The sequence below is a fragment of the Ixodes scapularis genome, unplaced genomic scaffold (genome assembly GCF_016920785.2).
Source record: "Ixodes scapularis isolate PalLabHiFi unplaced genomic scaffold, ASM1692078v2 PGA_scaffold3__209_contigs__length_174095766, whole genome shotgun sequence".
Taxonomy (NCBI): domain Eukaryota; kingdom Metazoa; phylum Arthropoda; class Arachnida; order Ixodida; family Ixodidae; genus Ixodes; species Ixodes scapularis.
The window spans coordinates 1,264,410-1,290,791 of NW_024609868.1; the positions used below are offsets into that span (position 1 = coordinate 1,264,410).

General features: G+C 49.4%; 1 protein-coding gene across 4 annotated transcripts in view; it reads right to left on the bottom strand.

Annotated features, from left to right (window-relative positions):
- Positions 1-26,382, bottom strand: part of LOC8037732 (ecotropic viral integration site 5 ortholog) — a 114,203-nt gene that overhangs the window by 18,463 nt on the left and 69,358 nt on the right. For all 4 annotated transcript variants that reach the window (XM_029966293.4, XM_029966292.4, XM_029966291.4 and 1 more), the window contains 12 exons: positions 15,405-15,698; positions 14,528-14,738; positions 12,804-13,103; positions 11,946-12,071; positions 11,719-11,862; positions 8,580-8,669; positions 8,399-8,496; positions 3,275-3,335; positions 3,141-3,194; positions 2,144-2,311; positions 1,269-1,415; positions 310-459 (listed from right to left, as the gene is read on the bottom strand). In XM_029966293.4, the coding sequence (XP_029822153.3) occupies positions 310-459; positions 1,269-1,415; positions 2,144-2,311; positions 3,141-3,194; positions 3,275-3,335; positions 8,399-8,496; positions 8,580-8,669; positions 11,719-11,862; positions 11,946-12,071; positions 12,804-13,103; positions 14,528-14,738; positions 15,405-15,649 (1,794 nt within the window). In that variant the 5' untranslated portion in view covers positions 15,650-15,698. The remainder of the gene's footprint in view (positions 1-309; positions 460-1,268; positions 1,416-2,143; positions 2,312-3,140; positions 3,195-3,274; positions 3,336-8,398; positions 8,497-8,579; positions 8,670-11,718; positions 11,863-11,945; positions 12,072-12,803; positions 13,104-14,527; positions 14,739-15,404; positions 15,699-26,382) is intronic.

Here is a 26,382-nt window from a genome sequence, read left to right on the forward strand (position 1 = left end):
CTTTACGGATGTCTTTTATAAAAAAAAAATGTGACATTTTGCCACAGACACAGAAGAACAAAAAGTTAACCAATTTTGCAGCGGAGGAAATTTAGAGAAATACTAAATGACTTTTTACAAAAAAAAACCTTTTCAAGGCTGCTACATATTTAGCGTAGAGCCCAGAGAGCGCGATTTAAGAAGCGCAGGACGTGACGCATCGTGAGCCTCTTATTATTGCTCCTCAGCCAACGAGGAGGGGGTGGCATTGAGAGAACGGCAAATGGCGAAGCTAGAACAGCGACGCTGCGATTGAGAAGAGAGAGGTACCTCCCAGGCGGCCATGAGGTCGGCCACCTTCTGCCTGAGCTCCTTCATGGACAGGTTGGCCTCGGCCTCCCGGAGCTTCACCGCTATCAGCTCTTCCTGCAGGGTGGCCACGCTGTTGTTGGGCGTCACCTCCCGGTGCCTCTTGTTCTCCTGGGCATGCCACGCAATGTCACAAGCACAGAAAGAGGAACCCGCTTTTAACGAGCAACGTATTTTACGAGCGCCTTCCGACGAGAAAACCGTCTCGAACGAACGTCCAAAACGAACGTGAGGAACGAGCAACACGCTGGGAGCGTTGCACGACATTAAGGTTGTACAAAAAATTTATAACCCCGGCGAGGCTCGAACCCGGATTGTTGTGGTGGCAGTTGGATAGCCATTGAGCTGCGTAGCGCAGCAGTTCTGGAAGAATTGGGCTCCCAGCAAAATGTGCCATCGAGAGTGGCGCAACGTTGCACCTTGCAACCACTCACCTCATTGTCGATGCGCATCGTGCAAGAACCATATAAGGTAGCGTCCGTGTGGCGCACGCATTCGTCCAGTCTCATCCCGGCTAACGTCTCTGGTGCGCAACGAAAAAACTAGCACGAACTGCACACGGAGTAGGGTGTGTGCTAGAGTCCCGCACGTCCGGGAGGCGTGCGGGACACATTTCGCACTCTTGGTCTTTGATTCGATAGTGTCGCATTTTGAATCGCTCCATTTGCCATGCGTGTCGGACGAGGTTCGGTGGTGTAGATCCACGCCGCAATCGGCTGCATTTGCGAGATGCAGCAAAATACGGGCGCACTTCGCCCGCTTCCGCAGCCTGACGGCGTTTTCTCGATTGCAACGACGGTTGCTCGCTATGAATCTTCTTTTCGTTTCAACAATGGCGAGCTTGGAAGCTCGGCATCTCGTCCCGAGCGTCCGGTCACCGACGGGGCGAGAGCGGCGTCCCTTCAGACCGTCCGGCTCACCTCCTCCAGCTCCTGGATGCGCTGTCGGAGCCCCCTGGTGGTCTCGTGGCCCTCTGCCTCCCGCAGCTTGACCGCCACCAGCTCGTCCTGCAGCGACTTGAGCAGGTCCTCCGTCTGGCTGTCCAGCGACGGGGGCTGCGTCTGCGCCTGCACCCAGGGCCCCAGCCCCCTCGTCCAAGACAGCCCGGGCCACGCTGCCCCAAAGGCCTCTTCCACCGGCGTGTGAACCGCACCTTTGTTTCCGGTCCCTCAATTTCCAATCCGTGATGTCCTAAATGGCATATTTAGGTGCCTTTTTATTTCCCCTTCGTTTCCATTTCGCGGTGTGCCCGGGTATATTTAGATTCGAGGTCATCCTTTGTCTGTGTGCAGGTTTTTACACCATTGGCTCATCTATGTTTGATCGCTGCGTTGCGCGTGCTTTTTGTTCCGACGGTTGTCGGAGGCCTCGAAAAATGGAGGTTAGGTTACCAGGAGGTGGAGCAATAGATTACCCCCCCCCCCTTCTTTTTTTTTGTGCAACTGCGTTCCTCTCGTGAAGATGAAAAGAAGGCACATTTTCGCTTGTGGCAATGATGATGTTCAAAGGGAGTATACTAGGCATGGACGACATAAAGATCGTAGCCAAGGTTGAAATGCTCTATGTCCCCCTTTTTTTTTTCGTTTTAACTCCTTTCGATATACCAGTTTTCAGGTTTATCATTATTTGAAATGGGCAGGTACTACTCCATATAGAAGAAAAAAAAAAAAACATGACAACGTTCACGGCAAAGTTTGGGGTGATCGAAGAAATGCCACTTCCCGAGAATACTAGAAAATGGGAGTATTTATAGGCACTGCTCGTGCCAATCCTGGCAAAGAGAGCGTTAGCAGACCTGGTGCAGCTCCGTGATGTGCAGGCGTGCCCTTTCGAGCTCCTGCTGCACGCTGAGCTCCTGCTGCCGGAGTGCTGCCAGCTCCCGCTTGATGACGTAGTTGTCCTCGGCCTCCTGGGCTCGCACCACCTGGCCCTGGATGAGCCGGTCCGCCAGGGACGAGCTCTCCTGCGCACAGTGTCGTCCCAAAGGAGTCACTTCTGGGTGGACGCCGGTGTGGACCCTCGAGTGCACCTGCTGCTCAGATTATTTCCTGCTTTTTTGACGTCGCGACTCGTCCCACCTGGAGATTAAAGAGGCCTTCCCCCAGACCCTTCCTGTCCAGTTGAGCCACTCCAAAGGCCTCTCAGGTCGACGGCACGGCTTGGGCGAAAGTCGACGAACGGTGCAGTCGAGGGTGCTCCGATTTAACAATGAACCGGGTGACGCAAAAAAACCGAGGTCGACTTTCTATTTTTTACGCGCATTATTGAAATGAGTGCCATGCTTGCCAGCGGCGCCAATTAGCGACCTTGTCCCAAAATAAACAGGATTACAGTATATTGGCGGTCTTTTTTTTCCAGATGCAGAATGAAACGCGCTTCAAGGTTGTGTGCACGGCATCCCAGACGTCTGCTCTCGTCCATGAATGGGCTGTTGTCAGCTCTAAGAATTCCTGCCAAGCTCTCACGGTGTGACCGGATCCTTCGTTGCCGCTGTGAGGAAGGACTGCAGTTAGCGTTCGGAATTAACTAAAACTGCTAGAGAATTTGGGAAATTCCACTGGCCGATGCACGACAGGAAGCCCCTATTTGTTTGTTGGCGAGAATTTATGCTTTACCGTTAGTTTGGACCTCAACATCGAGATCCACAAGGTGAAATATGCAGATATTTGCAAAATACTTACATAATATTGGAATGTCTTCGACTACATTGCACGAAAGGTTGTTATGAAGACACAATCTAAGAGCGATTTGCTCATTCTTGTTCAGTCCTGGATGAAAAAGCTGGGCCTCACCTGCTCGAGGTGTTCTATCCTCTGTCTTAAAAGCCTGTTCTCTGTACGAAGCCTCTGCAAAACAAACAAAAGGATTACAAGAAAGGTGAATGAGTAAACAATGAAGGTGAACGCCCAAAACTGTGAGTGCTCACCCGAAGCTCCACCATGTCTTCGTGCTCCTTGACCTTCAAAGCAGTGTACTCTTTTTCCAACCTGAAACAAAGGAACCCACAAGAGATCCAACATTCCAGCAGCAGTCAAAGCATTTACAATATGATAGCAGGTTAGAACCATTACATATTAGCCGCGCACTAGAGAGAAAAATGTTTTAGCAGACACCAAAAAGTGCTTTGACCCAACTTAATTGGAACATTCACGGCAACATTGCAGCCACGGTTGGAAAATAGGAAACGTTGCAAGTTACATGCATATTTACATGCAAAATAAAACTAACTTCATTGCCCAACAAGCCTTCTTCTGTAAGTGGACAGAATCAATCTCGCACGGCTCACTAATTAAGCTCTTCAAAGTGACCGAAGTACCAATTGTTTGCCACTAATCAGTTGGATGCAGCTCTTTAATATTAAGAAATTCAACAACAATAGGTACGCTGTTGTTTGACCAAGGTGCTTTCATATGCCACCTAAGTAAGCCATTGAATCCCTTAGAGATAGAAAAGAGTGAATATTCGAAATTTTGAATACAAATCAAATATTTTTTTCTTATTTAGAGCACAATCGATTCGAAAATTGCATATTTGGAAGTTCCCGAATGTTCAACCGTGACAAAATATTCAGAAAAAGTGGCGAATATTTGCACTGCAAATATTCGATCAAGTAACAAATAATCTGCCTGCCACGCATTCCCCTATGAATATGTTTATTCGTTGAGAAATGTGTAAGATGTGTGCGTTATCTATCGGTCTGCTCTGTTTCTATCTGTTTGATGACGGCAAGAAAGGATCAGTTTCGGTTTCTTTTTCACCAAGCCCTTTAGAGACCAACATGCGGCTCTGCCGTCATGCCTCTGCGGTGGCACTCTTGTAGCCACGGCGCATGCGCAGAAGCTTCACCTCACGCAAATCTAGTTTCTGTGCTCGTGCAGTGCCCCCATCTGGCCTGGGCAAATGCAGGCTTGTTTGGAAACACTGTGTCGGCCTATTGTTGGACACTTTTATAGCAATACGTGATGTAATTGCTCCTTCTGTAAATTAATACAATAAAATAAACCTATCTTGAGATTGTTATCTAATATAAATGTTTGAAAATTAAAAAAAGAAAAAGCTAGGTGCGAGCAGAACATTGCGTCGCCCTCGACAACAACTTCCGCCACTCCCGCGCAGCCAAAACGTAAATCGCGCTAGCTGCGCCGCTGCGCCATTCTCTCGGTGCTGATACCGAAGTGGCGGATACCCTCCTCGCTCGAGCGCGTTCTCCGAGGATGGCATCGACTGCGGATGATGAGCCACTCAGTAAGCAGGAAAAGAAAACCAGAAAAAGTCTTCTCTGGAGGTGCTACACAAGACTCTCGTCGTTGAAAGCTCAGTGGAAGTCGTGCGAACATGTTCTTCAAATGCCGACAGGAACAACCACAATTCTTCAAAATCCCATGAAACAGCACCCTTTCTTGATGGAAGAGTACAAAAGAGATGCAGCGAACACACCGTCGAAGAGTCAACCGACACTCGATGATTCACTTCAACAGAGAAAGCAGCCCTTGTCACAGAAGAAAGAAAATGCACTTCATCAGAAAGTGGCAGAGATGGTCGCCTTAGATCCCCAGCCTTACAGCTTTGTTCAAGATTGGAGGTTCAAGGCACTCGTGAAAGAACTGGACTGCCCTCTCAAACAAAATTGGCACGCGTGCTATTCCCGCACTTGTATGATGACACAAGAGCAAAGGTATGGTTCGAGCTGCGAAAGGCACTTGACGACGGAACAAGTACTCTCTCTTTTAAGAGCGATATCTGGACCTCGCGTGCCAACTATGGCTTTTAAGCCTTACATGTCTTTCTCCGACCGTGAAATTTGAGATGAAAAGGTTCACTTTGAACATGCCACACATGCTGGAGAGTCACGCGACAGTGAACATGGCTGCTTCATTGGAGCAACTATGCACCAACTGGGAGATACCGACTGCGTGAAGTACATCGTGCCGGACAACGGCCGCAATATGCGAGCGGCTGCCAGGAGACTGCCATGGTTCGAGCAAGCCTGTTTCGCACACACAGTGCAGCTGGCCATCAGCTATGCGAGGACATGCACCCCGGCTATTAACAAACAGTGCAAGAGGGCAAGGTCAATTGTAGGACATTACAAGCGTAGCGCTAGTGCGCAGAAACGACTGGACGATCTGCAGACGCAGCCGAACAAAGACGTGCCCCATGTTGTCCAGGATGTTGACACAAAACGGAATAGTGAGTACCTCATGCTCTGACGGCTCCTCGAACTCAAAGAAGCCATCCCTTTTGAGCTTGCCACTTCGGACACTACCATAGATGGATTTAACTCTGCCAAGTGTAGAGACGTAGTGGAGTTTGTGGAGGCACTGAAGCCCTCGTTTGATGCAACTGTGATCACAAGTGCTGAAAAGTACCCCTCAATGTCACGTCAAATTCCAATTATTTTTGGAATGCTGCATTGCAAAAAGGTTGCAAAGGTAACTCAGGGTTTGCTAACAATCTAAACAAATGTAGACGCGCTTCGCGGAGTGTGACTTTGATGAAGTGGCGAGCCTGGCCATGTTTTTTGACCCTTGTTTTAAAGCCACAGTTCATCAGGCATCTGACCATACGACCTAGCCGAAAGACCTTGTGACAAGGGAACTGACATGGAACCGCGTGGGGACACTGCCATTCCAGTGTCGTCTTGGCGTCCACTGGTGGCATCCAGTGTATGGAACGCTTTTGACCATCTAGTGATGAACAAAGAAAAGACTCAGTTGGCATCTGCCCCAGCCCCAGAGAGGGAAGTGACAAAGTAAGCCGAAAAGCCTCTCCTGCACAGGGGCAAGGATCCTTGCGAGTGGTGGCGGCGCATTGGCCGCTTCAAGTACCCACTTTTAGGCAACCTCGCCCAGAAGTACTCGGCCATCCCCGCTACATCAGTTTCGAATGAAAGGGTCTTCTCTAGTGGCGGAAATGTTGTCACGGCGCATAGGGAGCGCTTAGTTTCTGAACACGTCGAGCGGTTAATTTTCCTACACAATAAAATGTAATGAGTGCATTTTTAGAAGTATCTTTAGCCTGCAGCAGCCCAGTAACAATGCAGTTCCATTAATTTATTTTAAAACGGCCAGGTCATAATGCATTGATGCCACCAAGTGGCGAAGCTCGCGACCATACCAGCTTCCATGTGGCCTTGGCCGTGAAAGAAAACATGACGTCACCAACGCGTCTCGGGCGCTCCCGAGACGCATTAGAACCTGGCCTCTCCAGTTGCCCTTCCCCACCTCCTGCAGGAGTTGAATAGGGAGAGAAGGGAAATCCGGTTCAGCCAAGTTCGACGGGGCTCACGTGCACGCAGCTTGAAGCCATACTTCCGGGAAGCGGCGTTGCTTTTAAGTTCAGAGTGGCGTAACGACATTTGGTTTATTTCTTTTAAGTAATGCTTTGGTGTCTGTTCGAGCAAACAATTTTCTCCGGGGTGTGGTCAGGACATGGTTGACATTTAGACAACAAAATAGGCACTAGAAGTTTGTTACAGTATCCCTTTGAAAAAAACACTAAAATGAAATAAGAAAACAATTAAAGGGCCGAGATGGGACATATTTTTTGTAAATCTTTCGACAAAGAATATATAAATTAATATTTACGTTGTTATATGCCATTCAGGCCGGAGCAGCCCTCCTCTAGGCTCCACCTGGTACTTACAAAACTAAGCACCTTTTCTCGGCCCTCAATGACTGGAGAGATGATCGACGTGTGAGATTTTGGTTGCAAAATTGTACCTCCGTGCCGTAATAGATTGTAATCGACAATATTTGAGAAACAAATAATCTAGATAGAGTCATTATTGTTTTAAAAAATGTTCTGAGATTTCCTCTCCACTTCCGTCTGATCGACGAGCGCAGCTCATCGAGCTTGTCTTTTCTTACGAGTGCGAGTCGTTCTGCAATCACCGAGGTGTTTAGACGAAGATCTCCTCAACCAATCTGATTTGCAGCAAACAACTGTCGCAGGTATGTGCCTTCAGAAGTGCTGTGGTTACTGTGCAGGTGCTTCGGTTTGTAGCCGGACTGGCCTAAGGCTAGCTTACCACTTCAACTATGCTGTTTGATCTGGCTTGATTTGTTCCTTCGCGCATGTTGATGCTGAATAAACATATTAATCCCAGTAAAAGTGGATCTGCTGCTCTATGAATTGTCCGACCGTTGTGATTGCAACCATGGCTTATATACGAAGGAGAAGATACCTAGACAGGTAAGAATTTGCGAGCAATTTGGCTGGAGGCAATGGGGCGTTCGGCTTGCATTAAGTTTGTCCAGGTTTGTTCCCGTCATTTCGCTTTGAAAGACAAGTAGCTCTCAAGTTTTCTGGTGCACCTGGCCTGTGAATGCAAATATGTTTAGGTCACGTTTTAATTGTGCGTCATGACGCTCACCCCCTTGCTCGCGGTTGCCATGTGAAAAAAATAACAAGGACAGCAAAGCTGGAAGGACTTCATATTTATTTTGATTTTTTTTAGTCCTCTCGGTCGCTTTTATTGCACATTGAAAGATGCTTGTATTGGACCGTGGCTCATGCCTGATGGAACGCTAAAACATTGTTTCATGGCTGCGTCTTGCAAGCGTTGCAGAAGTTTTTAGACGAGGGCGGAATAGCAGACGGACGTCGACGCACAGCTTTAAAGTTCATGTGTGAGCATTACAGACGACGATAGATGGGGGTGGATTAGTAGACGATGCCGGAAGCTTCCATGTGTCCGCTCGTACGACTAGCAGGCGGTGTCAGACCCCCAGACTAGACACACCGGATGTCGGGAAAATGGAGACAATAGGCTTCCGAGCATGTTCGGCCGAGCAACCAAGCCAATCCAGTAGTAATGGACAGGGTTACTGATCTGTGTGTGGGCGGAGCTTAGAATGCGTTGTGGCCTCAACCTAAATTGTGTCCAGCAGCATAAATATTGCTCCGAAAAAAAATTTTTTTTTTTTTGTTCATGGACAAAGTATAAAAAAACTATCTGTCCCAGTTATACTGTTTAAGAAAAACTTTTTTCATTTCAGTATTTCTTTAAGGCACAGCTGCAAACGAAGAACAAAAAGGATGCACCCACTTTTTAATTTTCTTGCTGTTGTACTTCACTTGCAGAGCCAGGTTTATAAGATAGTCAGGATCTGTTTCACACTTGGATGGCATTTCCTTCTGGAAGTACTGGACAGAAAGAGCGAGAACAACATGCGCGGTCAGCGCGACTCAGTGCCAGCGTGCTGCAGCTTTCCCCTCTCACAACTCACCCTTAGCATGCCTTCCATGTCCAGCTGAAGAATGTCTTCCTTGCAAAACTGAAGAATGGCAATGGCTATCCGAAATATCATTTCCATTCCCTGCAAAAACCAGGCAAAACAAGAGCGACAAATGCGCACGTCACCATTGCAACAGCTATCTTTCCGTGCCTTTTGAAAAATTAGCACGACGCTTTAAGCGACCGAGCAAGTGGGTCAGACACAAGCTTCCGATAGAAAGGGTGCGGCATCATACACAAAATAGAGAGACCACCATGTCTCTTCCCAGCAAGTCAAACAACTTAAGAGAATCTTTCCATACTAAGTCCCTTTCACAAAATTTTCCCTATATTGGTATGCTTACTATAACAGTATAACCTCGTTACAACAGATCTAGTTACAGCAGACATTCGGTTATAACTGATTTGTGAAGTTTGGTTGGTCGTCCTATCTATGCCGTTGAGCCAACTACGCTCATTAAAGATTCTGTTGTAACATATATTTGGATGTAATACTAGGGAGTTTGCAAGCAGTTCATTATTTCACTACAGCAGACTCTTCGACGGCAGTCATTATTTTGAACGTTACGTGGCTTTGGTTCGGTAGCGATGACATCCATTTTGCAAACTGCTGTCATTGTGCTCAGTGCCTCGCAAGCCTCGTATGACCTAAAGCGTGCAGCGATGAGGATCGTCGGTACAGCTCCATAAAAAAACACTATGCTTCAAAGTTCAGAAGCACAATAAACCAGTTCCTCTCTAATATCCCTCCACATTTCATCAGCCTCATTGGTTAAACAGACTTCTGTGATCAAAACTTGGAAGACGCTTAAGCTTCCCTTTAAGAATGGAATGCGACAAGTGTGCCTTGCGTGCCTTAGTCAGTAGTGTGTCCGGCGCACAACCAAAGGGTCGTGGGTTCAAATCTCGCCTAAAATTCTTCAAATGTTTCTTCAAAGGACACGTCCGGTCGAAAACAAAACCAAAATAAATTACTGGTATCGCTTTAATGGCACGAAATATCATCACAGCCAAAATATTACGTCAAAGTAAAGATGCGACCAGCTGCTCTTTAGTGGGCGGCAAGTGCGTTAGCTTTTAGTCCAGGAACACTGGTGTGCCACGCTCCTGACGTTGCGATGAAGCTGGGGTTGATTGGTTGTACCACGTATCGGAGCACCGTTACGACATCACGTCGCGGCTGTACGGCTGATGATTAGTGTTGACATACCTCTAGCAGATAGTTTTGGTTTTGCCGTAGACGCCCGAAACCAAACTTTGAGCCGCGATGTGCGTAAAACTATGCTCAATATAAAAAAAGCTTATACCTTGCATGCCATGTTTTAATCACTTCCATTGCAGCATGACGTCACATTTCACATGAGCGTGGTGGGTTATTCAAAATTCCCGCGCGATGTCATGTGGCTGTGACGTCGTGACCCTATCGACCAATCAGGATTTTCGTGTCGTGGCACCGACGCCGGCTTTTCTGCAACACAAGCTCCTTAATGCTATCGCGTTAATAAACCTCAAAGCCTGTAGCAAGAGTATATGCATTCTGCATACTCCTTTTACGCAATAGCGCGAAAAGAGTATGCAGACCAAAATCTTTATCACTATCGAGGTTTGCCATAATGAGTTTATACTGTATCATGTACTCAAATACCCATACCAGTAGAGATACCAAACTTTGCTTTAGTATATTCAAATCTTTGTTATGCATACCAATTCTACTGCATACTCCCAAAAACAAAACAACCTAAAAAAGTAGATATATTTTTTTAAATCTATAAAAAGATGGTACATCTACTTTCTGGTGGTGCCCATGGAAAGCCCGTCATTGCATTCACACGAGAAAACGTAAAGGAATGAAGCACAAAGAAATTAGCAGTCCCACGTTAATCCCAGTCACAGCAAAGTCAATGGGGATTGTGTTCGCGCACTGTTGGGTCTTTACGCCCAAGTCTCAATTGGCTTCGTTCCCACGAGCGTGCACCTCACCGTTCTCCCTGCGACCAACGGCAAGACGCATCAGCGTCTCGCAACAAGCGAAACGCCAAGACACCTGCGTCTGTCGCTTGGGGTGGCTCAGAGATCCGCTAACCGTGACGTAAAGTGCAGGCCCGTCTTTCAAGTGGTATTGGATGGACAGGTACAGCTGAACCGGGCGGCAGCTCGCGCCACTTAGCTGAAGCATTTAATTTCAAGAATTAACTTTGATTAAAGTTAAAATTAATTAACAAATGACAAAACCTTTTCTGTCGGCACCTCACAGCAACTATTGGTGGGCAGTACGCAACTCCTATGTGCATGTTTGTTCCACAGACACCGTACATAAAGCGGAATGTCAAAACTACGGCGTAGCTCTGTTCTAATGTGCCCGCTTCAACGCAGCGAACCAAGGATCGAATCCCAAGAGTAACGCGCAGTATTTTTCAATCGGTTGGCAATACTGACGACGAAAGTCCCAAAATAACAACATCAACGTCAACAATTACGGTGACAACCGACGTCATTTCTAGCGATGGAAAGAGCCCATAACAGCTAGGTTAAGACTGCTGCACGAGTGACTGCGTTACAACTTACGAAAAGATGCTGTTATGCATCACCATGGCAACAGAGAGCTGCAGAATACATATAATGAAACGCAATGCCGAGCAGCACCGTCGATGTCTAAAAGAGCCTTTAACCTGACCACAATACGTGTGAAACATTCAATGTACGGATGGCTTTTCTGTATAAAAGCCTTATGCTCGCATTATTGCCCGCTCGGGGCAGGCAACACTGGGAGCACTGCCCGCCGGAGACGACAGTTTAAAGGCATACGAGGGCCAGGATCAATAAATCAAGTTGGGTTTTCGTTTTTCTGTTTTCGCATATTATTTCTGAAGAAATAATATGCATCGTGCATGTGGTACCGACACAAAAACACTTTTCAACTTCCAGCCTTCAATGAAAACAGGATGACGAGGGAAGACCTGGAGTCATTGAACGTCACCAAAGTACCGAAACGATCAAACTTTGTTTCAGAACTGCGTCATGCACGACCGAAGGCCTCGGGGACATTCAGCGACTCCGAGGACGTCCAAAGAAACCAAGAAGGCGCGTCGACACCCCTTCATGCCGACCGAGCCAAAGCCAAGCGCACGCACCTCGGAGAGGAAGAGGTCCATGACTCGGCACGCTAGGGTGTGCGGCAAACAAGAGGTGAACAGAGTGAGGAACCACGATGAGGCATACATGGATGTGTGGAAGCTCTGCGCCTGGAAGTGCATGTGGATCTCCGGCACCAGCTCCTGCAAACCGCGGAACGTTTGTACCGACCAAAGAGGTGGGCGGAAGTGCACCGAAAAGGCGAGCGAAAGAGAGGGAGCCTCACCTGGACGAGGCACTCAAGCTGGTACATGCAGAGTCCCAGCTCGGCCATGCTGGGCTTGTAGATCTCGCGCAGGCGGTAGTCCTGCATCATGCGCACCAGCACGGCAAACGTCTCCTCCTCCGGCATCTGCGATGCATCGTCCCCCAACCCCGAGAAGGGCCTTGTCAGCGCCGAAATGCTTCGGCTGCCGGGCAGCCATTTTTGGCACTGGCAGCAGACATTTAAAAAGCTGAGCAGTCCTGCTTTAATCCAGAGTACAGTCAGAGCGATAGCTGCGTCACGGCAAAGTTGTTCGGCATCGAAGTCGCGTTCATGCACCGTGTGGTGCGTGAACAAAAGCGTTCGGAACAAAATAGACGTCTGACCACTTTGTTCCAAACGCTTATTTCTTTTTTGTTTCGGAGCACGTGAACGCACCTCTCCCGGCACGAGCTCTTGGCATTTACAGTGCTATGGAGGTATTTTGTTATCGGCTGTTTCTCTGCAGTTTTCCAGAGACCGTGTGCAGTGGGCATCGGGTACTACAAGAACTCTTAGTATAAAGCAGGCTGTTAACGCTATGGCATAGCTCTGTGGTAATGCTTCTGCATTGCACGCAGCGGACCCAGGTTCAATTCCTTCTCTCTTATCACTGCGAGTCCAAAACACATAGAAGATAGGGCGACCACATCCCGGAGCCGACATGTACCCCGTTTTGTTATTGTCCTGCTTTCTTTGCATTCTAAAATCGCAAAATGCTAAACAAACATAATCCTTGTGGGCAATGCTTCACGCGCCGTACCTCGGATTGCCGTAGTGCGTTGAAGAGACATGGAAGGTATTCCCGGAAGGGTGTATTTGAACGTGCGGAGGGGGTACCTGGAGCAGCAGCAGGCCGACGATGAAGGCGCTCCCCTGACAGTAGCCCACCTCGCGGTCGTGCAGAGAGTAGGCCTTCATGACGTTGAAGAGGCCCTCCTGGCCCGGCCCGTCCTTCTCCCGGAAGAACTCGTGCTCCGGGTAGGTGCGCGCAATGTCCCGCCGGATCACCTTCTCGCAGGGCGACGCCCCCTTCAGGTACTCCCCGTACTGCTCCCGGCCGGGACACGAGGGAGCGTTGCACAGCAGCTGCCAGACGATGGCCCGGAAGTGCGGGGGCACCCCCTTGCGCACCTGCTCCTGGGATTGGAGAGCCACAAGTCGGAACATACAACCCCTTTCTCCCAGGCACAGTTGTCGGGACACGACTCCTAGATACCATTGCTAGAAGTTGAGCAACTTTTTATTTTATTATCCTTCGTTTGACTATTCTGCAAATCTTTCTTTTTTTACGCAGGTTGCTTTTGTGTCCTACAATAAATGTCCCGCTGACAAATTTGAGATGGGCCCCAGACCATGTCAAGCTGCCTCGGGCAGCTTTTTGTCTAGGTGCTTTGTTGGCTTCGAGGCCATGAATAAAGCGATTGATCGATTGATTGGTAAATTTTTTTCATGCCACCTATTGGAGACAAGCATAGGGTAGAACTCGAGCGACGCTTCAGCGTTCGACTGGAGCTCGGACGTCTCCGTCTTGCCTCCGGTCGGCGACATGGAAATTCCAGCACCACAGCCTCGTCGTGTAGGAGGCACACCCGTGCAACAACACCAACCCAGAGCGTTTCTTGTTGCCCCTTTTTGCGACATCCACGAGGTTTACGGCCTCTCCGCATTCCACCTCCGAAAAACCCGACTAAGCGGATTATTCGCGGCAAATCCTCAGAAATCCGTGTCCCGTGAAAGCAAGCACATAAGTAAAAACTGATTCCTGTTTCCCGCTTTATGAATGAGCGGCGTTAATTCTGAACACTACTATACTTCGTTTCACCTTAAGTCTAGATGCAGCCGACACTACGAGCTGATGGAACCAATCAGACAGTGTCAAAAGCGCACCATCATGTTGCCCGTTCTGTACGTGTTCCATCATCGCTGAAACAATCATAAACAGGAAGGGCCCAGTGATTTGCGCTTTAGACTCTGCTTAATTGGTTCCATTAGCCCGTAGTGTCAGATCCGTCTGGACTTAAGCTGAAACGAAGTATACCGTAGTTAGTCAAAATTAGAAAAATTGCGCGAGGAGAATGCGGTGTAGAACTGACGATAGAGATAATTGCGAGTGAAAGAGAAAGGTTGTTTGGCTTCTCAAGACCAGCTTCCGTTGCGCTTATTTCTCCAACTCAGAAGTCCTCAATTACCCATGTTTCGGGAACCCCTTGTGGATTGGCGAAAGTGATGGGGGATCCCATCCCTTGAGGGGTGGTATTGGATGACCACAACGACAAAGGGGTAAATGAAGAAAACTAAACAGATGCAAACCTACTCTGAAGCCTCAGGATAAAGAATAGTCGACCCCGCCCACTCGGCGCAGATGGTCTGGTCTCTTCGTGGAACAGCCAGGATAAAAAAAAAAAAAAGAAAGCTTTATTGACTAATGGTTGAGGGCTTCGAGAAAGAAGGCCTTCAGGGATCCCCGTCAAAGGAAAGGAATATACAAAACTTCTGACTGCAGAGTGCGAGGCCTGGTAAAGAGCGGGTCTCCGCCAAAAAGGAAAGTCAAGGGGGCTGACCTTGACGAAGGCGTTCTTCTTCTTGGTGTAGGTGTCCCACTCGTTGACCATGCGGCCCCAGAGGACCCAGGTGTCCTCAGCCTCGTCGTCCATGGCGGCAGAGCTCTGCTGGCTCGCCCCGGACGCCACCGACACTTGGCTCGTGTCGGAGGACTTGCGCGAATGCGTAGACGTCAGGGAGTTCAGGGACTTGGAGTCCGATTCCAGCAGCCTGCGGAGATGCCCCAGGGATGTGAAAAACGGGAAGACAGCACCAGGCATCCCACCAGATCCATTGCATTATTATAGTAATAATAATATTAATAACAATGACATAATACTAATAATTATTCTTTATGTCTCTAGTGCCCCAGAACAACCAGGATGTTTTCATCTTGTGGCACAAACGTACTGGAGAGAATTTTAGGGCAGAAGCAACTTGTTCCAAGCTAGACTGGGATGTGCAATATTTCACCGATTATTTTCTATCATAAAATTTCTGACAAAGTAGTCAGCATCCAATGCTCAATAAAAATGCCGCTTCAGATGCGTGCGAGTCAAATAAGCTACAGGTGCTTGCAGTTGTAAACTCGACTCGCTAAAGTATAATTTGGAACTGAGATGACCATTTTGCGGGGACTCAGTCTGAACTTGCTTCACGTACAAAATACTGTAATCCAAAAATCCCAGAAGAGAAAACGTGAGAATGGTTTGGCATTGCAATAAAAAAGCTGGCAACGACACAAAAGAGAGGCTTGTGGCACACACAACCCCATCCCTAATCCCGTGTACCCCTCCACCACCACCAAGTTCTGCAATAAACTTAGCTGTGACACGATAGAATGACCGTGATCTTTGTGTGAGGACACTCCCCCTGCCGGGAACAGGAAGCACCTGCCTGTTCTGCTCCTCGAGTCGTGCCAGAAGCTCCATGTCCGCCTTGCTGACGGGAGTGGTTGCAGCAGGCACGCAGCTGTTGGCCGGAGGTGCGGCACCGGCGGTGGTCACAAAGGGAGGGGTGGCGCCGACAGTCGATGCGGAGGGTTCCGAGGTAGCTGTGCTGCCGTCGCAGTCCCCGGCCTGTGCAGTGTGCTGGGTGTCTCCTCCTTGCGGAGAGCAGGCCTGGGATTCCGGCTCGCTCATGGGCCGCTCCTCGAGGATGCAGGACCCATCCAGGCTCAAGGAAGGCTCCCTGTATGGTGGAAGAGAGGCAGGTCTTCAGAGGTTGCACCTAATGCCTGCCTCGTTTGCACCGACATCTCTGCAAAACTGGTGGAGCTCCACCGAACAAAAAGAATGCCACTCAACTTGCAAAGGGGCAACTGAGAAAGTTTACGCGGGATGCCATCTGGCACATTGGCAAAGACCTGTCCCACGTGAAAATTTAAAGTGGTGTTAGAAGTGGTTTCCATTGCAACAAGTGAAACAACCACTTTAATCAAATGTCTCTCCAGTGAAACTTATAAGAACCTTTGTTCACTCAAGTGTTTTCTCCTTTCTTATTTGATGTTTAAAATAACATTCATAACTAAAAATGCCCATCTAAGACACAAACACACCTACCCTGTCCGTGCTGCTTGCTGTACCCACAGTCTTATGATGGGAGATTAATGAAAGACATATTTTTCTACTTATGTGTAACTGTCAGTGTGTGTGAGAGATCTAGAGAATGAGAAAGTGCACGTGACAACCAAGGTCACGTGACCCCCCCCAAGGTCATCCCAAGGTCACGTGACCCCCCCCCCCTCCGATGTCACGTGACCCCCTCCTTCGAGGTCACGTGACCCCCCCCCCCCCCCCCCCCCCCCGAGGTCACGTGACCCCCCAGGGTCACGTGACACCCCAGCGAGGTCACGTGACCTCCCCGATGACGTCATCGTCACTGATGACGTCACCGGCATCCGCATCGTCATCATCATCATCACTGATGACGTCACCAATTGATGTCACTGATGACGTCACCGGCATCCGCATTGTCATCGTCATAATCACTGATGACGTCATTAGTGACGTAACTGATGATGTCCCTGGCATCCGCATCGTCATCGCCATCATCACTGATGACGTCATCGGAATCCGTATCGTCATCGTCACTGATGACGTCATCAGTGACGTCACTGATGGCATCATCGGCACCGTCACGTGACCCCCCCCAGTACCCTTCCCTCCTCCTCCTCAAGAGCTGCGCTCTAATTCGGTGTTACAGAGAGTTGTAAACGGCTTTCACTTTTTCTACTTATGTGTAACTGTCAGTGTGTGTGAGAGATCTAGAGAATGAGAATTAGTGCACGTGACTGTACTGATCAATCCTTAGTCACTTTTTTTCCCACACCTTTATTGTCTGTTTCAGTGGTGTCCGGTCATGACCACTACCCGTGAGGTCACGACCATGGTGATCATTTAAATGACAACTTCGATGATCTCTGCAAAAACATGGTAGAAGCTGGGAGTCAATGTATTCTCAAACCAACACCGTAGAAGTTGACAGTCTCACATTACACATATTTCTGTCGATGAAAGCATAATTAATCCTACAAAAGGTTAGTGATGGGTCGAATCAATCTAAATTTGGATTCCACAAAGTGCGGCACATGCAAAAGTTTTATAGGAAAATCCTTTAAAGATTCGACAAATGTCTGTGCATCTGCGAAGTGCAAAGCACATGCACTAGCATGCTGACTGGTGGCTGACAGGACGAACAACTGAAGAAGGACAACAAAATGGTTAAACTTTTAGAACGATTTTTTTGCTCTGGGTCACATGAGGCCCTTTGAAATCACAGCGTTGAATAGCCACGGTGCCGAAGGGCCAAATGAACACTCGAAGGGTGATCTGCAGCAAAGCACAAGACTACTTTGTTCACCCTGAAGCTGAAACTGCACCCAAAGCTACAGGTGTGAGCTAGCCCACGCCCCTGGCTTTGAGACGGGCATTTCTAGCGCGAGTGCTTGGTCTGCAGAGAATGCTTCAAACCAGCAATCTTGTGCACTCGTGTGCTTGTGGTATTGTCTGCAGTATCAGCTTAAAGGGGCCCAGCAACGATTTTCAGACTTTGGCCAATTACCTGCGGGTATTAATATCTGTCCTCTATAGAATGAAAAACAGAAAACCATGTTTTCTTGCACGCACCAGTTTTTATTTTAACTCTCACGCCGTCTTTCCAGCGACGTCTCTGGGAGATCACCTGGTTTCCCGTGGAGTTCTCTCTTCAGAGACTCTAGCCACTTCCTCCGCAATCGTCGACTCTTCAAGGGTTGCCAGTAGTGATGCAAAACTATCGATAAATCGACTATCGATACTATCGATAGTTTTGGAAAAACTATCGATAGTATCGCAGAACTATCGATAGTCGACTATCGATAGTTTATCGATACTCGACTATCGATAGTACTATCAATAGTTTTCCGATAGTCGACTATCGATACTACTATTGATAGTTTTTCGATAGTCGACTATCGGTAGTACTATCGATAGTTTTTTTACTATCGGTAGTCAGATTTTTGGCGGCCATGGAGACTATCGATAGTACTATCAGTATTTTTGTACCACTAGAGCGAACACAGTTGCCGCACCGCCGCTCGCCTCCCTTCCTCCTCTCTTCGCCCAAAATCCCGTCTTCGTTATCACTGAAACCTGAACCAAAGTTGGGATGGTAAGTGCTTGGGCTAGTTGGTGTCCCATTTTAAAAAATAAAGCGAGAAAAAGAGAAGAGGGAATGACGGAAACTACTAGTGTCGTAAAACTATCGATAGTAAACTGCCGACAGTACTATCGATAGGTTTACGATAGTCGACTATCGATAGTTTTCCGATAGTCGATGAACAATAATTTTCCGATAGTCGACAATCGATAGTACTATCGATAGTTTTTCGATAGCCGACTATCGATAGTACTATCGATAGTTTTTCGATAGTCGACTATCGATAGAACTATTGATAGTTTTTTTACTATCGATAGTCAGATTTCTAGAAACTATCGATACTATCGATAGTACTATCGATAGTTTTGCACCACTAGTTGCCAGAGGTCGCGGCGAGCGATCGACACAGCGGAATAGTGGTTTTCAGGGGCCAGGTGGCACATTCTCTGTCACTTGTGGCTAGATAAACAATATAAAGTATACAAACTGCAAATTCTTTCAACATTAAAATCATTGCATTACCGGTCCTTTAAGGGTGATTGGAGTATAGAGGGTAACAGATAGTAATAGCACTGAATGTTTATCAGTTTGCACGAGTGTGTGTGGTTGTTGCCAAGTACTTAGTCTCGAGAGCAGAAGATCAAGAATGAATTCCTTCTTGATCTTTGGCTTTTGAATGGATGTAATGCTCTGTGCAAGTGAAAAATGTTTTCAACAAGGAATGCGGTGAAAATAGAATGCACACTTGCATGCAAAGCTGACGCCACGTAAAAAAACGTGCATACTAACAGTATCATCGTAGCCTCATCCTGTGGAGTCTCAGGTGAACGACGCGCGGAGGAAGATAAAATACACTTGCACCGATCAGGATGCTACACTGGTAGTGTACCGTAGGTCGCTGTAATTTTGCAAATAAAAAAATAAAATGACAATGACAATGTATCCTGTAGAATACAAAGCTCGCAATTGTCACTATGGTACTGGCCAGGGCCGTAACCAGGGGGGGGGGGTTAGGGGGTTCTGACCACCCCCCACCCCCCGAAATTTTTTTCTGGGTATGGCCCTGGTCGGTGCACTTGCAGCCAGCCGATTTTAATCTCCACCTCTGCGCACGCGCAGTGGCACCGGTCGGCTACCGGGTACCAAACCGGGACCGGTTCTTCGGTTTGCTATAACTCTCCATTATATGCCACCGATGCACATGATTCATAGGCAAAAATAAGACAATAGACATTTTCAAAATGGTCGCCGTCGTCCCCGAAACCCCCCCCCCCCCCCCCCCCCCCGAAATTTTTTTCTGGGTACGGTCCTGGTACTGACGGTTATTTCTACTTAATGGTTTCGTCTAACTACAACTTCTGCAATGTGAAACCAACAGGGCGAACCGAATGCTCATGGCACATAAAATACTGGCACGGCTGCAAATGACATCACACGCAAGCTATGTACGTATAACATTTCATATTTAATGCTTTAACGATCGCTGGAAAGATTTCTCATCAGAAGGGAAAAAAAGGTCAGCATGTCTAGCAAATTTGCGATCCTGCCAATCTTATGCCGAATGTGTGCAAGTTTGGTCGACCCAATTTTCGATACGACAAACGTTCGGCCGATCACTATTAAAGTCAGCGTTTGAAAGCCAAGCCCAGCGACGCGGTGGTAAGAGGGGAGGCGAGAGTCCGCTCACCCGTTGTTAACACGACACCCGCGGAGCCTGTTCAGGACCTCCGGTGCCACGTGGCGGGGGGCCGAGGGCCGCAACGGGACGCCCCGCCTGGCTCGCGGAAGTGCCGGCAGCACGAGAGGACCCGCGTCCGCCCGGGTGGCGTCGGCCGCCGGCTGCACGCGGGGCCCGGGTTCGAGCGACACGACGGCCAGGGCTTTTCGCGCGGTGCCCGCCACGCGCTCCAGGACGCAGGCTGAGGTCCCGTCGAAATGCACACTGGCGTCGCCTATCATTGTTCTCAGCTGTGGATCCGCTGCACCGGCCGATCGACGAGGCGTCCTCGCACTCGCGTCGTAACGACCCCGGGCGCCTGAGAGTTCAAATGCGATCCGCGGTGAACGATTATGGCATGCGAGGCGTCGAAACGGCGGTCGCCGCGCCTTCACATCACGGTGGCCGGGTGCGCGTCATCTTGATCCAGAGGGACGAGACCGTCTGGACGTGGTCTGGATTCTGCCGTGGCCTCGGCCGATACGTCCCCTAGCTGCTTGATGTCGCGATCCGTCAGAGGAACTGAATATTGACGGCTAGTAAAAGAACCGTTGGGTGTCAATAAACAAAACTGGCAGGAAGCAGCGCGTGGCTTCCGTTGCCAGGACGACGGCGAGGATACGCCACGTGCGCCCTTTCCATGATGGCGGCTCAAGGCGGTCTGTCGCTGCCGGAGCTTATCTGTGGCTGTCACTTCCCATTCTTTATCCGCACCGTGTCGGCCTCTCCGCAATTACATTTCATATCTGCCCTTGGCTACGCAGGCTCGCCGTCAAGGTCAGACGACGACGCCCTCCTTAGCGCCATCAGCCATCTTGGGGGTTACTAGTCTAGGGTGACCACCCGTCCCGCGACTCGCGGGACTGTCCCGCATTGGGGGCTTGTGTCCCGCGTCCCGCAAGCGAATTCCCAAATCTTCAAAATGTCCCGCATTTCATACTGTAGTAAAATTCACTCTGCAACTTATAGCGCTGCCGAACAATGGGGCACGGGGAAGCCCGGAGGTCGCTGGTAATCGTGTGAATCGCAATGGTACACAATTTTCTATCCAAGCATTCCGGGTAGCGACCGTCGTTCTTGAAAGAGAACCGAAGCGCATGCTCCGCTGTGCCTCTCCCCTCGGTGGCAAATTATTCTAAGAAAGATTGCTTGCCAAAAGTTTCAATATAAAATATTGTATTTATTTTCAAATCGCTCTGTCAATGCAAAAGGGTTGCTGTGAATCTTTGTTTTAGTGAACACACAGTCATACAAGGCAGAGCCTGCAACTCGGAACGGTCGAAAAAGAACATAATGTTAAAACTTTGTGTTTGACTACGTTGATAAAAGTAAGCGTTGACAGGAAACAATAACCCGAAAGAGATTTAATACTTTTTATTTTATCTGATGCACTGAGTTCTGCTACAGTCGATATTTATGTTTTCAACTTCGACACATTTAATAACATTTAGTAAAAATTAATTGAGCTTAATTGCTGCAATACAATTAGCAGGTGTATAAACATCGCATGATTTTAAATGTATTAACAAAGCCTCGGTTCGTGGTGTGTGCGTGTTAATAAATTTCCTCATCTCATCCCCCCCCCCCCCCCCCCCCCCCCCCATTTTGTTGTTGGGAGCTATCTGGCGTGTGTCAAACTCGAGCATCCCAAGGATTTATACGACCCCTCAAATTCGTAGAGCACATAAGCTTATGTCTTACCACGCTGACATCTCAACCGGTTGCGATGTAATCCTTCAAAGTACTAAATTTGTTTGAAAAAACAAACAAAATGGCAGATTGACGTCATGTGCAAACGCTGGGACGGTCTGTGGACTCGCACGGCAAGCCGTTCGACCCCCCCCCCCTCTCTCTCTCCCTCCTCCTCCTCCTCCTCCTCTCCTCTCTCCCCCTCCCTCCCTCCCTCCCCCCCCCTAAAGGAACCACCGGCCATGATGCCACGTGAAATGTGGCCTCGTTGAATGCACAGTTGGAAAGAACCCATCAGCCCGCCCCGTGAGACGATCGACTCAAAGAGTGTGAACAGTGCGCTCGACAATTCCCATTGGCGCCCAGGTAGTCGTGCGCACGTGCATTCAAAAGATCAAGCACGAAATATATTGTTTGTACGTTTCCCACCCCATTCCAACCGCTACAAAACGTGCTAAAAGGGGGAAAAAATCTCTTTCGGCAACGACCGAACCTCTCCGTTGGAGGTCAAGAAACTCGAGCGTTCCCACGCCGACCGTCTTCTCCAGCCGCGTGAGCCCAGAACACATCGCCGCAGGATTTCTCCCGGGCGTCCACACCAATGGCGGCCGGAGAAGAGCGTCGACGGCAGGGGACGACACTCTCGCACAATCCAGAGCATCGAAAGTCAACCCAGTTTCGGCGCCGCCTTGTCACGCCGTCAGGCCCAGAGAAGAAGCGTGCGCTTGACCCAGATCGGTCAACCCGGCCGGGGACCTCTGCGGCCCCGAGTGCCTCCTCGGCGTCCCAGCAGTTCCTCGTGCGGCTTTTCCACAGGCGGCCGACCTCGAACCAACCACGGCCGCTTTCGGATCGGCGGCTTCCCAAGAGACGCCGAGAGCCAGCAGTGGCCAGAAGGACCTGGACGACAGTTTTGCATTCGGCTTGTCCACCGACTTGAAAAGGAGCTCTGTTCCTGCAGCCGTTTCACCTCATCAAGGTGGCACAAATGCCTGCAGCGCAGACAAAGTCAAGGACGCCTGATCCCAGAATGCGCTCCTTGTCTGCACGGTAACTCGAGCATTGGAGCCACTTCCAAGGCCACGCTAGGGTGCCTAGATGTCTGTCTGTGTCAGGGTGAGGACATCCATTGTTGCCCTGAATGTGCCAGCGCGTGACGTTCTCGCGCACTCGGTGCGTGAATCGGGCGGTAAAATGGCGTCTATGCATTAGCCAAAGCTACGCGCTCGAGCTGAGCGACACCGGATTGCGCGCACTTCAAAATGAATAAAAAAAACGATTGAGCGGAAAAATGGCTGAGATGTCACCACTCAAGCAAAAGCGCGCGTGTGTATGAAGGCACTCTAGGCCACGCGCAAAATTAACTCTCACCCCAGGGTTCTATCTATACCTTGGCGTTAAAAAACTTATCCGCGTCCAGCGTTGCTCTATCTTGTTAGGTGACATGGTCCGCCGGAGTAGCTCGGATCCATTCGAGTGAGATTTGGAACACACAGCCTCTGTACAGATACATCTGGCGTCGCACTGCGCTCGGGGAGTGCGACGCCTCGGCGACCTCTCCCTCCTTCTTTCGTCCTCCTCCTCGAGCGACGCCAGTTGAGTCTGTACCACGGTGTGGTCTGTACCCACAGCCTTTGTCTTGCACGTGACCTTATCGCGCCTTGCTGGTGCTCATTGCTGCTGCTTCTTGCCCAGCCAAACAAATTCGGTACGGCCAAGCGTACGTTGCACAATGGCACGCGCTCGGCAGCAATGCACGTGCACAATGTCACGTATAGGGCGGTAGCTTGCGCCACCTATAGTCGGATGCAACCTGAGAACAATCTTTTAGCTCCACCCACAAGCGCATTGCGCCCATCTGAAGTGCCTCCGCGTCGAGAGAGTAGTTCGCTAGCAACGTTGCTTTTTCTTCCTCCAGGAAACGTGTCTTAAACTACTACAATATTTATTTAATTCATTCAGGACATTTAAATAAGTTAGAATACGTTTTCGTCAACGAAATAGCTGTTTAGTAAAGAAAGAAAGTCATGTCCAATGTACCGTCTTCCCAAATCATTTTCTGTCCAAGATAGTGTCTAACATACCGTCTAACATACCTCTCAGCAGTGCTAAGCCTCGCGCCCGCTTCGAAATTTTCGTTGGCGATAGCGTCGCTGGATTCTCACGTTGTCGCGCAAAAACTGCTGCAAACGCAAGCCGATACCATTAAAATTTCGTGGCGTAACCTCGGGCACGTAAAACACGGTGCAAAAAAAGCAGAATAATTGTCACGAGAAACTAGCGTCGCGTTGCTAAGGCAAGCAGCCATGTTGAGCTTTTATTCTTCAAATGGATCACGATTGGTCCACGGAATCGTGACGTCATGAAAACGATTGGCTGGCGTTTCTCGGCGTAGGATTACATTTTCCTCTGAGTGGCGTTTCCGGTTTTTTCTTAGCTTGCAACCGATGTTCGGGACGTCGATGTGAGCTCGGACAAGCCCCTCTATCCTGGGTAAAGTGGCGCCATTCATTGTTGTAGAAATGCTCGAGGAACGTGCCGCGCGCCACTTCTGGGAAATTCATGTCGTCTGAAATCTGGCTCAGTGCTGAGCTGTGCCGCCATGATCTTTTCAAGGACCGCCCGTTGCATGTGCCTCGTGCATCGACGAATCTTGCGCTACTTTTGAAACATGAAGGGGCTTTAGGACAAGTTTCCCGGCACACCGTGCACCCAGCTGGTGACGGCAGCGCATGCCAGACGAACGAACACAGGCCGAAGGAGAAGGGCGACCGGAATCAGAAGGCGACCGCGTTGGGCGCCGTGCACCGCGGCCGAGAGAAGAGTTGGCTACGGTGGCCGCGCACGGGATTCCGGGTAGCGCTTCGCGGTTCGCCTCCTCTGGGTCAGTGGCCCGCTTTGCGCGCTCCCCATTCAGCGGAGACGGCTCTCGTGGACTGCGCGAAGGACGACGCGTATCTGCCCGACATCGAGAATGGTGGCGGTCGTGCCCTCCTCCCCCGCTTCCGTGTTGGCAACTTCTTCCACTCGATCCGCAACGCCGCCGAGTTCCGCCTCCGAAACCATCCATCTCGCACGCCTTCCTCCGCGCTTTGGCGGCAAGCGCCCGGAAGGGCGATTCACACGCTTGCGTTGAATCCGACCGAGTGCGAGGGTTGCTATGGCAACAGCTGTGTCAGCTCTAACAAGACGGGGTAAAAACCGGTTTTTGTTGAAGCCGATGAAGCTGTTGCCATAGAAACCCTCGCACTCGGTTGTACTCAACGCGAGTGCCTGAATCGCCCTTAAAGGGTTGGTGAACCGAAATTTGGATATCAGAAAAAATAATGCAGGAGATGTAGGTGGGACACTACAATCCCTATACAACAATACTCGTAAGGCGATATCTCGAATGGACAGCCGTATTTTTGAAAAAAGAGGTCGAGATTGAACGAGGCCGACGAGGCGCGTGACGTGAGGATACCTAGTTTACTCCCCTCTTCGCTTCATTCCGTCAAGGCGGCGACGCGTAGAAGACGCGAGGCCGTTCGCTCTCCTTCTCGGAGAAACATGACGTGAACATTTCTGTCAAATGCGCCTCCTTTTCTTCAAAAATACGGTCATTCGTTTGAGATATCGCTGTATGAGCGATGTTTTGATGTTTGTAGCACCCCGCTGCACGCTTTTGCCGCGTGTTTTGTGGAATCCAGATTTCGGTTCAGCATCCCTTTAAAGGCCGACGTACACTTCGCGCTTTCTACCTTGTGCCCGCCCCCTCCTTTCCTGTATCCTCTCCCCGTACTACCTGGCCCCAAATTGGCTGCCCCCGCAGCTCAGGAGAGGGGAGCACTAAGACGATTATCTTCCCTGCCGAAAACCGAGGTACGCCGGCCTTCAAAGGCCCGTTCACACTCTTGCGACCGAGTAAGACCGAGAGAGACCAGACCGGTTTTTAAGCCTCTTGCGATGTCTTAGGACCAGCTCCGCTGCACCGCATCCGGTCCTAAGACGTCGCAGGAGGCTTAAAAACCTGTCTCTCTCTCGGTCACACTCGGTAGCAAGAGTGTGAACGGGTCTTAAGCCTCTTACGACCGCGCCGCTCAGCAGCAAGGGCGGTCGTAAAAGCGCCGCTCACACTCTTGCAACCACAAGACCGGTTTTTAAGCATCATGCGACGGCTTAGAACCTGCTCCGCAGCAGCGTATCGGGTCTTACAGTGTCGCAGGGAGCTTCAAAACCGGTCTTGTCTCTCTCGGTCGTACTCGGTTGCACGTGTGTGAACGGGCCTTAAAGGGGCACTGACACATCAAAATCATATTTTTTTTTTATTATCCGAAACGATTGAAAACGATGCCGGGACATTACCCTCAAAATTTGAGATTTGGGAATTCAGTATTCGTGAAGTAAAAAAACAATTTCCAAATGCCGAATTCGAAGTTCCCGCGCGATCGGCGCCGGTGCCTTGACGTCAAAAATTGAGGAGACCTGAGAGTCCACTTTCCTGTCACCACTCCCTGCTGTTGCCATGGCGACCCAAAGCGAGGAGGAAAGGAGCGAGCGCCGGCTGGCGCCGGCGTTGCGGCGGACCGGTTTTGAGCGGTGTCGCCTGTTTTCCGTTGGAGGATACAAATCCAGGAGACGGCACCACAACGAACTCCCGATTTTTGGTATTTCAAAAAGAAGGGCCGTAGTGCGTTCGCAATTGCGTTAAAAAACATGTTTTAAGATTGCCGTAATTAAATGTTATAGAGATGTCGCCTACAAAGCTTCTAAATTTCCTGATTTTTGACGTCACCGATCAAAAGAAGCGAGGAGGCGAGCGGCGGGAAAATCAAACGCCAAAAATAAAAA